This window comes from Otolemur garnettii, unplaced genomic scaffold (genome assembly GCF_000181295.1).
Source record: "Otolemur garnettii isolate 467f Iridium unplaced genomic scaffold, OtoGar3 scaffold00105, whole genome shotgun sequence".
Classification (NCBI taxonomy): Eukaryota; Metazoa; Chordata; class Mammalia; order Primates; family Galagidae; genus Otolemur; species Otolemur garnettii.
The window spans coordinates 5,077,407-5,090,191 of NW_003852500.1; the positions used below are offsets into that span (position 1 = coordinate 5,077,407).

The window sequence follows — 12,785 nt, forward strand, 5'->3', positions numbered from 1 at the left end:
ATTATAGCTTTCCTATGATAGTTAACAATTATTTTCATAATAGGGGTGAGTATATTGGATACTTTTTCTTCCATTCTTGAGATACTTTGCTGAGAACAATATTTTCTAGCTCCATCCATGTAAACATGAAGGAGGTAAAGTCTCCATCTTTCTTTATGGCTGCGTAGTATTCCGTGGTATACATATGCTATTTATCTTATTTTGTGAGAGTCCATTGCTTAGTTTTATCTTTTGCATCAGTGTGGAAGTTAGGTTCTGCCCTTTAATTTCTGAGTTCTTACTTTGCTGTTGATCCATTGTGATGGTCAGTGTGTAGAATAGGTTGAAGTATTCCCTGTAGAGCTGGTCTTGTTGTGGCGAATTTCCTCAATGTTTGTGTATCAGTAAATGATTTGATTTCTCCAACAATTTTAAACCTTAGCTTAGCAGGATATAGAATTCTGGGCTGGAAATTTTTATGTTTAAGTAGATTAAAGGTAGATGACCATTGTCTTCTTGCTTGAAAAGTCTCATTAGAGAAGTCTGTAGTCACTCTGATGAATTTGCCCCTGTAGGTCATCTGGTACTTACTCCTGGCAGCTTGAAGAATCTTTTCTTTTGTCTTGACTTTGGAAAGGTTCATCACAATGTGTCTTGGAGAAGCTTGGTTAGAGTTGAGGCAACCTGGGGTCTGATATCCCTCTGAAAGGAGTGTGTCAGAATCTTTGGTGATATTTGGGAAATTTTCATTTATAGTATTCTCTAATATGGCTTCCATTCCCCTGGGGCATTCTTCTTCCCCTTCTGGGATACCTATAACTCATATGTTTGAATACTTCATAAAGTCCCATAATTCTGTCAGTGAATGTTCTGCTGTCTCTCTCTGCTTTTCTGCCTCTTTAACTATCTGAGTTATCTCAAGAGCTTTGTACTCTACCTCTGAGATTCTTTCTTCTGCATGGTCTAATCTGTTGTTGATACTTTCTATTGATCTTTAAGTTCCCTAATTGACTGTTTAAGTTCTTCAGCTCTGCTATGTCCTTTCTATATTCTTCATATTGTTCATCTTTTATTTGATTCTGTTTTTGGATTTCCTTTTGGTTATTTTCCACTTTATCAGCAGTTTCCTTCATTGTTTCCATCATTTCCTTCATTGTTTTCATCATCTGTATTCTAAATTCCTCTTCTGTCATTTCTACCATTTCTTTATAGGTGGAGTCCTCTGTGGTAGCTACCTCATGGTCCCCTGGGGGGATTGCTTTGGACTGGTTTTTCATGTTGCCAGGATTTTTTCTGCTGATTCTTCCTCATGAGTGATTTCTTTTATCTGTTTCCTTGTCCTAATTTTCATTTCACTTCCTCTTGCTCTTTAAGTTACTATGCCTGTGGACTAGGGTTTTGATGAGCCCTTTGTACAGGACCAGAAGGATGAGAATATTGAAGAGGAAGAAGGGAAAAAAGAATGAAAAAGAAAAGAAAAGAAAAAAGAGAAAGGAGAGGGGGTAGGTAAAAGGGAATATTGACAAAAAGAAGAGAGGCACAGAAAGACGGAGACAGGAGCAATATAGGTGTACAGTAGGGTATTTTGACCCAACCTTTGGGGGTGCCGGGTTGGGTGGTTCCCTTGAGGTGAAGAGCTCTTTGCTATCCTGTTCACACACAGTACCCCATCTCTACCAAGTAGAGAGGAAAGACAAAATTGCTGTAAATCAAACTAAAACAAGCAAACAGAAAACTTTATGGGATAAAATTGGGGAAAAAAACAAATAATAGGGGTAGAAACACTAGCAAAAATGCAGTTCTAATTGTTAAAAAATACAACAATGGAAAATTATATTTAAACTAGAAAAATGAAGAAAAAAGAAAGAAAAAGAGAAGAAAAATCTATGGGAAAATGTTGAAATAAAAAAAAAAACAAGAAAAAATAAAACAGGGTGGCACCTGTGGCTCAGTGGGTGGGGCGCTAGCACCATATACTGAGGGTGGCGGGTTTGAACCCGGCCCCAGCCAGCTGAAATAGCAATGACAATTGCAACAAAACATAGTTGGGTGTTTTGGTAGGTGCCTGTACTCCCAGCCACTCAGGAGGCTGAGGCAAGAGAATTGCTTAAGCCAAAGAGTTGGAGGTTGCTGTGAGCTGTGACACCACAGCACTTTACCAAGGGGGACAAAGTGAGACTCTGTTTCAAAAAACAAACAAACAAACAAAAAAGCAGTATAAATATCTTGCTGAATATTGTCTGGGCAACAGGTGATCTTTTGGGGTATAAGATGTTAATCATAATGTTGATAACAGCTGTACAAGGTGGAGATTGGAGGTCTCTGCTGATTTCTCAAACCCAGCAGGGTGAAGAGAGCCTAAGTCTCTCCTAAGCCCACTTAAAAGGCACTTTAAACAAGCAGAAGCTTTCCCAGGAAAGCACTTGTTGCTGGGATCACTCCTCAAGTGGCTATCCACTTACCCAGTGTGCCAAAACCAGTCTCACTCTATGCCTCTGAGGGCCAAGGCTATAAGGTATCTCAGTCCCCACCTTTAGGCTGCTCACTCACTGGATTACTCATTCCCGCCTGATCCTTGCTCTGTGACCCTGAGGGCAGAGCTTGCCAGAGCAGTTCTCCCACAATGGCTCCATGTGGCCACAGCTAAACACTATTAGCTCCGTCTGGCTCAGTGGCTCAGTCTGGGGCCCTAGACAATGCTTAAAGTCCTCTGCTCTCTTGCCCAGTTTCTCCCAAGGTAGTTCAACTGAGTGCCAAGTCCAAAAGAAACAAAAACAGCTTACAGGTAAGGCCTTTCCAGTTTGCAATCTCACTGCTGCTGTACTTACAACTGCCAGCGGGATTAGACTGAACAAACACATGCAAACACTTGCCAGTTCTCTACTGCTTTTGTCCTCCTCATGGGGTCCAGAAGTCTCTCGCTGACTCTCTGTGTCCCAAAAGGGATGTTTCTGGACAGATCCCACCAGCCAGAGATGCTTGGAGTCTTCTCTCCCCATACTCACCATGCCCAGTTGCAAGGAAGCTGTTACTCGGCCGCTATCTTGCTCCTAGATTCCATATTTTACCTTCTTAAAAGATAGTTACACTGGGTCCACTTGCTTCCTTCTTAGACTCAAAAAAATTACTTCTGTGAGGAGCACAGACTTACTCTGTCACCCTTGTAGAGTTCAGTGGTATCATTATAGCTCACTGCAACTTTCAATTCCTGGCCTCAAGCTATCCTCCTGCCTCAGCATCCTGTGTATCTGGGACTACAGGTATGCACCCCCACATCCAAATATATTTTTTTTAATTTTTAGTTAGAGACAGGTCTCACTCTTTCTCAGGCTGGTCTTGAATTCCTGAGGTCAGGTGATCCTCCCCACTCAGCCTCCCAGAGTGCTATGATTATAGGCATGAGCCACTGTGCCTGGCCTCAAAAACAAATTCTTGATTTAAATTCTTATAGTTTTTATGTAATGTGGTAAACTTATATTGTCACTAGCTTGTCATGGTAAACTTATACAGACTCAGCATTACAATAGACATTTAAATTAATTTTCTGTCAAAAACTAGTCTGGCCCTCTCTTGTCTACTGCATCTTATTCCTCCTTATGGCCCCGAAACATGTGTTAACTTCCATTTTACTATCCTCTTAAATGTTTTCCATACATAGGATCTTATTTCACATGTATTTAAGTTATACAAGCCCCTATAAAATGACTTGTCCATGTGTTACCCCCAAATGCTCTGAAATTCCAACCCTAGTCCTCTGCTTATAGTCTTTCCCTTGCTTCTGTGCATTTAAAGATAAATAAATATTAAGGTCAATAGAGGTTCTAGAATGATGTTGAAAAATCCTATCTTTAAAGATCATATCCTAGATAGGAAGCAGACATGTAGGAGACAAGATATAAAAGCAGAATTCAAGGCCAGTCCTGAGTCATAAGTTCAGGATTGAACATCTCTGGTGATACAACTGGGAATTCATCCTTGCATTGATGGCTTGCCCTCCACTTTTTATAAAATCCTTCCCCTTGGATGTAAATACTCCTGGGCCTTCCAGTCTTATTGAAAATTAAGCCAACTAGATGGAGCGTTAAAGCCCAAGGTATACACTATTCCTTTGAGTATGAGGACACTGATGTCCTGAGAAAGCCACTTTAGTGTTGACATCTAGATTGTTGCAGATGGATAAGGGGGAAATAAAGTTGAAACTTACAGTTTGATAACTACTAAGAATCCTAACCCAGTAATCTAGGTTTGAGGGGATAAGGCCTATACATTAGCTCCTTCAGCTAATTTAATCTTTTCCCTGATATTTCCAGTGAACACAGTTTTTTCTCATCCTACTTCCTATTCATCATCCTTAAAGGGCTCACAGCATTCTCTCTGATTCTTGCATTCACATCCAGCAATACTTTAAATATCTTTTGTTCCCTACTTCCTATTTTTTGTTTTTTTGTCTTAACTTTCTCTTCCAAATTTTTAAGCTCACATTTGTAACAATGTCAGAGTACTTGGGATTTTAACCAGGTTCCTTCCTCTGTCCACTACCGTGTATTTTACTGTTTTTCCTAAAACAATGGGAGAAAGGAAATTTGAATTTGAGAATTCTTTCATTTTGAGAGATTGGCATGAAGCCTAAGATTCAACCCTGTAACCATAATAATGACCCTGTAACCATAATAATTAAGATTTATTAAGTATTAAATTTTTGGATTTCTTTATAGAAGACCTACGTAATGTTCCTGCCCAAGGAGCAAGAAATCAGGAAAGCCAAGCTGGAAATTCAAAGTAAGTTCAAGAATTAATGTTTAAGAAACTTTGTAAAAAAGAATCTTGTAGTTGCTGTAAATAACAGAGCACAGGTTACCTAACACTAGAGCAAATCCCAGAGAGTAGAATCCAAATGGGAATGCCCTTTTTCTTTCTTTTTTTTTTTTTTTGGCCGGGGCTGGATTTGAACCTACCACCTCCAGCACATGGGGCTAGCGCCCTACTCCTTTGAGCTACAGGTGCCACCCAAGAATGCCCTTTTTCATAGAGAACTCATTCAGGATTAGGAGATTCAAACTTTGAAGTAGTCTTTTGACTCTTCTGAATTACATAATAAGGGAGGCTTTACTACACAAAATAGAACACAGGCAGTGGAGAGACCCTGTAAATAGAATGCAGGTGAGGTTCATCCCATCAAATGTTAAACTACAGTATATGTCAGAGCATGATCCCAGTGATGATCTGTGGGTCTAATGAATATGGGAACATCTCTAGAAATCAGTTTTTAGAGTTAACACACAGTAGAGGGGGGGAAGCCTTAAAAGCCTCATACACTAATGAATTTATGACTTTTGATCTAGGAATGGAGAACTCACAAAACATCAGAAAACTCATACTGGAGAGAAAGGCTATGAATGTAAGCAGTGTGGAAAGTTCTTCGGCCAGAAGTCTGCCCTCATAGTACATCAGCATACTCATTCAAAGAACAAATCCTATGACTGTGATAAATGTGAAAAATCTTTCTCTAAAAATGAAGACCTCACAAAACATCAGAAAATTCACACCAGAGAGAAAACCTATGAGTGTAAAGAATGTAATAAAATTTTCTACCACCTGTCATCTCTTAGTAGACATCTGAGAACCCATGCAGGGGAGAAACCCTATGAATGTAATCAATGTGAGAAATCCTTCTACCAGAAGCCACATCTTGTTGAACATCAGAAAACACATACAGGAGAGAAACCCTTTGAATGCACTGAATGTGGGAAGTTCTTCTATGTGAAGGCATACCTCATGGTACATCAGAAAACACACACGGGTGAGAAACCCTTTGAGTGTAATGAATGTGGGAAAGCTTTTTCCCAGAAGTCACACCTTACAGTACATCAGAGAACACACACAGGTGAGAAACCCTATAAGTGTAAGGAATGTGGGAAATTCTTCTCTAGGAATTCACATCTCAAAACCCATCAGAGAACTCACACAGGAGAGAAACCCTATGAATGTAAGGAATGTGGAAAATGCTTTTACCAGAAGTCAGCTCTCACAGTACATCAGCGAACTCACACAGGAGAGAAACCCTTTGAGTGTAATAAATGTGGGAAAAACTTTTACTATAAATCAGACCTCACTAAACATCAGAGAAAACACACAGGGGAGAAGCCCTATGAATGTACAGAATGTGGTAAATCTTTCTCTGTGAATTCAGTCCTCAGATTACATCAAAGGACCCACACAGGAGAGAAACCTTACAAATGCAAGGAATGTGGGAAATCCTTTTCTCAGAAGTCACATTTTATCATACATCAGAGAAAACACACAGGGGAGAAACCCTATGAGTGTCAGGAGTGTGGGGAAACCTTTATTCAAAAGTCACAACTCAATGCACATCAGAAGACACACACAAAGAAGGGAAAAACTGATAAATAGTGTAAGCTGAGAAATCCTGCTGTGTGAATTGCATCCTTCAGAATAATCAGAGAATTCATATGAGGGAAACTTTATGAATTTCAATGAGTGACATTCATAAGGTTCATTTATAATGATACTGAAGTGTGAATTCCTAGAGATAATCATCGCTATGGTTAACTCTTTAGCCATAATCTTTCCTCACAGTGTATCCATGTAACAAATCCATGGAAATTCTGTACATTTACAGAGAAATTTTTACCATATGGTGGACTTTACTAAATACCAGATAGCATAGGTGGCTGAAATTATACAAATTGTAAAACATGAGGGGAACTTTTCTTTTAGAAGTCATACTTACAGTTTTATAACATAGAAATTACACAGGAGAGAAATCCTGCAAGTAAAATGAATGTCAAGAAATTTCTGTCAGGGTAGTTAGCAGTAGACATTCAGAAGGTCACATGAGTGAGAAACTCCTGTATTCATTTTATTTATTTATTTATTTATTTTTTGAGACAGAGTCTCATTGTGTTGCCCTAGATAGAGTGCTGTGGAGTCACAGCCCACAGCAAACTCAAACTCTTGGGCTTAAGCAGTTCTCTTACCCCAGCCTCCCAAGTAGCTGGGACTACAGGCACTCACCACAACACCCAACTATTTCTTTGTTGTAGTTGTTGTCGTTGTTTGGCAGGCCCAGGGCAGGTTCAAACCCACCAGCCCTGATATATGTGGCTGGTGCCCTAGCTGGTGAGCTACAGGTGCCAAGCCTAATCTGAGTATTCAGAAATCTCTTTAAGTGGAGCTCTTATATCAGAGAATTCAGAGGAGATTATTGTAAAGATTGTGACAGATGTAGAAGCCCTTATCAAAAATTAATATTTCATTGAATGTCAGATTAGTAGTACTCTAAATATTTGAAAGATTTTTTTTTTCTCTTTGAGACAGAGTATCACTATGTTGCCCTTGGTAGAGTACTGAGGTGTCACAGCCCACAGCAAGCAATTCTCTTCCCTCAGCCTCCCTGATAGCTGGGACTACAGGCGCCCACCACAATGCCAGGCTATTTTTTGGTTGTAGTTGTCATTGTTGTTTGGCGGGCCCAGGCTGGGTTCAAACCCACCAGTGCCGGTGTATGTGGCTGGTACCCTAGCCACTGAGCTACGGGCGCCGAGCCAATATTTGAGAAATTTTAAATAGGAATTCAAAGAATTTGAACATGGGAAATAATTATACTAGTTATAATTATAAATAATTATACTAGTTCTACATATATGTAGAAACCTTTAGATGTCTACATATATGAAGCTTTTTAAAAGCACAAACACAATAATCAGTCAACATCATTAAACACATACTGAGTCCTTTAGTATGCAGGACTTTGTGTATGTGAGTGTGCTACAAAACATAACTTGTGGATGCTTGACATGCATGTGAACCCCATCCATAATTGTCATTAGGGAAATACATAACCTTAGTCCAAAAACTTTTGTGTATGAAGATGTCTCACATTAAGTCTCAGTAGAGACTTTTGTTGTTAATATATGTATTGTTAATGTAATATTCTTTTTTAATTATAATGTATCTTTTTATCCTGTTCTCTGGCATTTGTAAATGGGATATAGACATTGTTACTAAACTAATGCTTCAAAAAGAAGCTAACATGTTTTTGTAAAATTTTCAACTGTCTTATGGTCAACCAAATTTTGCATTTACTTATAGCAAAAGCCTGAGCTATTTTTAAAGCAACTGAAACATTAATATTTATTATAGTCTACACAATGAAGTAGAATAATGCCATGTAAGAAATATTATTTGTCATAGAGTTGATGTTCTAGTAGGATGCAGAGCTATCTGTGTTTGTATTTTGTCTGGGAGTCCTAAATGTTCTTCACTACCTTTTTCTTCCCAATAGAAGTAACATGGTATAGTCAAGGGTGTGGACTCTAGAGTTCTGCCACCAGGCCCGGATTCCTGCCCAGGACATGCCACCTCACTTCTCTGTGCCTCAGTTCTTTTTCTGTAAGAATAGTGATTGTAACAACTTAGGATTGTTTTGAAATCCAAATGAGTTAACTATTTTTAAAGCACTTAGGATAGTGTCTGAGATACAAGAAAGTATGTTAGATATTATTGTCATTATAATTTGTATTTCCTGAATTATGCTGGGGGATAAAAAAGCTGGCTACTCAAATTCATCCCCCACCATATTGTTGCCAGTGCCTTGATTTAGTTTGGTTGTTCATTTTCCCATAAGTCATTTATGGGCAGATCCTGACAAAGCTAAGTCAGGGGTTGGCAAACTACAGTCATCAGACAGATCTGACCCATTGCTCATTTCTGTAGCTTGCAAGGTAAGAGTGGTTTTATATTTCTAAGTGGTTGAAAAAGGTCAAAGAATATTTTATGATATATGGAAATTGTTAGTCAAATTTCAGTGTCTATAAAGTTTTGAGAACACTAATACAGAAACCATTTGTTTGTGTTTTGCCTGTGGCTGTCTTCATACTACTCTTGCAAGATTGAGTAGCTGTGGCAGATACCATGTGACCCACATAGTATAAAATACTTACTCTTGGCATTTCACAAAATAAGATTTTGTTAACTAGAGCTGCAAACAACACAGCCATCGTAAAGATGCACTTAGATAAATGTCAAGTGTTTCAGAAATGATGCATACGCAATTTGTGGGTAGTGGGTTTTCTGCAGTATACTTATTTTGTGCATTACATTTATATGTTAAAAGCCTGAGCTTAGAAGTATTTTTTTCTAAAGAAATGTGTTTTTTACTTACTGAATTGTCATAACATCAAAATAAGATGTTTCCTCATGGAATGTAGCAGTAAATATATGAAATAAATGTCTAAATTAAATCAAATTATTCATTGATTCTTCTCCACAGTATTCTTTTATTTTCTTCCAAGTCAATGGCCAATTTTTACTATACACATTATTTTCTTATAATTTTCTCACTATCCTATAAGATACCATCTTTATGTCTTCTTTAACTTACATAATCCCATAATAAAAAATTACAATTACAATTACAAATATCAGTTACACCAGCTATATCACTAGTAACCTATAAAATTATTTTATTGCCTGCACTTCCTATAATTTTGAAATGCTGCTCTAATCTAAACCCTGCCAGCACCTGGCTTTCCTTTCCTTAATGATGATTTTCATTGATGTTTAACTTCTTAAGCATGACTCTTCATTCTGATTTGTCCTATGTTTAGCACTTATGAACACCTAATATGAAGATATTTAATGACTTCTTATATCTTAAGAAGGTATACTTATATACTTACATGTTATAACTTCTGAATACTCTATGGAAAAATATTGTTACCAATATCTCATTGTACCCAACTCTGATGTGATCAACCCTTCTTGATAGAGGCTTAAGGTAACATCTAAATACAGATCAGTCTTTAGTGTTGTTTTTCACATGTATTACTGTTATGCCCGGAATTTGGGATTTTCCCCACAGTATACTCAGAGACCGATTCCGATGCAACTAGCAAGAGGCACTTTATTGCAGACTCAGGTCTGGGCCGTCCACACCTGACGCAGCAGGAGATAGAGCGGCCCGACCCTAAGATGGTGGGGGATTTTATGGGATACAGAAGGCAAGGGGGGGTTAGGGTATTGTCACTCTCTGATTGGTGGGGTATATGGGGGTCCACTTGGTGTGGCTTGATTGGCCTAGGGGTAACTGAGGCCTTTGGCAGCTTGCAGGTGATTTGAGCAACGGTTGCAAGCAAGCTACTTGCACCAGGGGCAGAGAAGGCAGCAGGATGTGGTTTTGTGGGCTACCAGCAGAGAGGGGGTTGGAGGAGCGAGGAATATAGCTTAAGCAGTAAACAATAAAATGGCGGTGCCCCAAGATGGCGTTGGTCTGGTTCTCACATTACAAACTGCAGTGAAATAAAAAGAAAGTTTCTAGATTCCTCAGGCTTCTCAGCCACAAATTAAAAATTAGTACTTTCTGGGGACAGTCCAGTAATGGTAACAAGACAAATCTGCTAAAAGGAATAAAGCCTGTACTTTCAAGAATATGGGTAGAAATATATTGCAAAAGGACATTCCAGAGGACTCAGGAGGGAATGGCTTTGGGCCTCAGCCCCTTGCTGCACAGCACAGCTATGGTGTTGAGGCAGGTCAGAATGTTCTCCCACATAGATAGAAAACTAGTTTGGGAACATCTGAGTATAACATTCAGCAGCTTAGTGGAAACAGGATATTAGCAGAGTTAGAAGAGGATTAAAGATTACCCTTGAGCCCAGACAATCTAGCCTGAAGGCTGGAACCATAAGTATTTCTCTCCCATCCCTTAATGCAGCAGTTCTTAACCTGTGGGTCTCAACCCACAGGAACTGTATTAAAGGGCCTTGGCATTAGGAAGGTTGAGAACCACTGCCCTAAGGCAACTTTGTTACCTGCTTAGTTCCGCCCTTGAGAATTATTCTATGATTTAGTGCCTCTACTCTATAACCTTTTTCTTAATCAAATGACCACCTACATGACTGAGTCATGAGACTATTAACTCTTTACTTCTTCATTCTGGAAAAACACACCCTAAAAATCTTTTTAAAAAAATTTTTTTTAAATTTAGTCATATATACTTAGATCATGAATACACTTATGCCTTTGTGGGATTCAATGTGTTGATTATTTGTACAAATTGGAGTGCTTACATCCTACTAATTAACATAGTTATCACCTCATTTACTTAATCTTAATAAAACCTCTTGGCCAGGTGAGGTGGCTCATGCCTGTAATGCCAGCACTCTGGGAGGCTGAGGAGGGTGGATGGCTTGAGCTTACCAGTTTCAGATCAGCCTGAGCCAAAGCAGACCCGTCTCTTAAAAAAAAAAAAAAGCCAGGTATTGTGGCAGGCACCTGTAATCCTAGCTACTTGAGAGACTGATGCAATGGATCACTTGAGCTCAAGAGTTTGAGGTTGCTATGAGCTATGATGCCACAGTACTCTACTGGGGACAAGAAAGTGAGACTCTGTCCCTCCCCCCCAAAAAACAAACAAAAAACCTCTTGAGAAATCAGTTCAGGGTGGCACCAATCTGCCTTGCTACAGGTTGATAGGAGACCATCTCTCTGGGCATCAGCAGACTTTTCCACAGAAACTGTGTGTTAATTTCTCGGCCTATTCATCCCTCTGCCTCCAGACCCCAGGTGGTGGGCAAAGTCTTCTCTTGGGAAATTCTCGGTCCACTGTGTTACAGCTTCTTCCTGTGCTACAACACACAAGAATATTTAAAAAAAAATACCCTAGCTGATGAGAATATTCCAATTCAGTAACTCAATAATGTTTCTATTCTCCAAATTCAAACCTGCAACTTTCTTTTTTTTTTATTAACTCATAGTTATGTGCATTAACACTTCATGGGGTACAGTGTGTTGTTTCCATATACAATTTGAAATACTTTCATCTGATTGGCCAACATAGCCTTCATGTCATTCTTATAGCTGTTGTGTTAAGACATTTATATTCCACATTTAGAAAGATTCACATGTACCCTTATAGGATAAATCATAGGTGTGATCCCAGCAATCACCCTCCCTCCACCAATCCTCCCCTTTCCCCTCCCCTTCTTCTCCCCTTTCCCGGTATTCTTAGGCTAAAATTGGGTTATAGCTTTCCTATGATAGCTAAAAATTAGTTTCATAATAGGGTTGAGTACATTGGATACTTTTTCTTCCATTCTTGAGATACTTTGTTAAGAAGAATATTTTCCAGCTCCATCCATGTAAACATGAAGGAAGACCTGCAACTTTCTTAACCATAATTAGTCATCACCAAAACTGAAGATCAGACAACTGACCAGACATTAATAACAATTAATCAGGGACAGTCTCTCATCACACATGGTTATAAAGGCTACCTGAATTATGACAGTGACACATTTATGAAAGCCAGTCAACAACAGCTTTCACACTGAACATGCTTTGGAAAGTTAGCAAGTTGCCTCAGCCCAGTAACCACACTTTTCATCTAAAAAAAAAAAGTCAGTTCATCTGGCTCAGCGCCTGTGGTTCAAGCAGCTAAGGTGCTAGCCACATACACCTGAGCTGGCTGGTTTGAATCCAGCCCAGGCCCTCCAAACAATAATGATGGCTACAACGAAAAAATAGCCAGGTGTTGTGGTAGGTGCCTGTAGTCCCAGTTATGTGGGAGGAGGAGGCAGGAGAATCGCTTGAGCCCAGGAGTTGGAGGTTGCTTGTGATGCCATGGCACTCTACCCAGGGCAACAGCTTGAGACGCTGTCTCAAAAAAAAAATAGAAAGCCAGTTCATCAACACTCCTCCTTTCAGGCTCAGCGCCTGTGGCTCAAGTGGCTAAGGCGCCAGCCACATACACCTAAGGTGGCGGGTTCGAATCCAGCCCTGGGCCC

The 12,785-nt window shown here is 39.3% G+C and overlaps 1 protein-coding gene across 1 annotated transcript in view; it reads left to right on the forward strand.

The window, feature by feature from the left end:
• Positions 1–6,840, forward strand: part of ZNF25 (zinc finger protein 25) — a 38,742-nt gene extending 31,902 nt beyond the window's left edge. The window contains exons 5-6 of the mRNA XM_012809415.2: positions 4,695–4,758; positions 5,322–6,840. Coding sequence (XP_012664869.2) covers positions 4,695–4,758; positions 5,322–6,390 — 1,133 coding nt within the window. The 3' untranslated portion in view covers positions 6,391–6,840. The remainder of the gene's footprint in view (positions 1–4,694; positions 4,759–5,321) is intronic.
• The last annotated feature ends 5,945 nt before the right edge of the window (positions 6,841–12,785 follow it).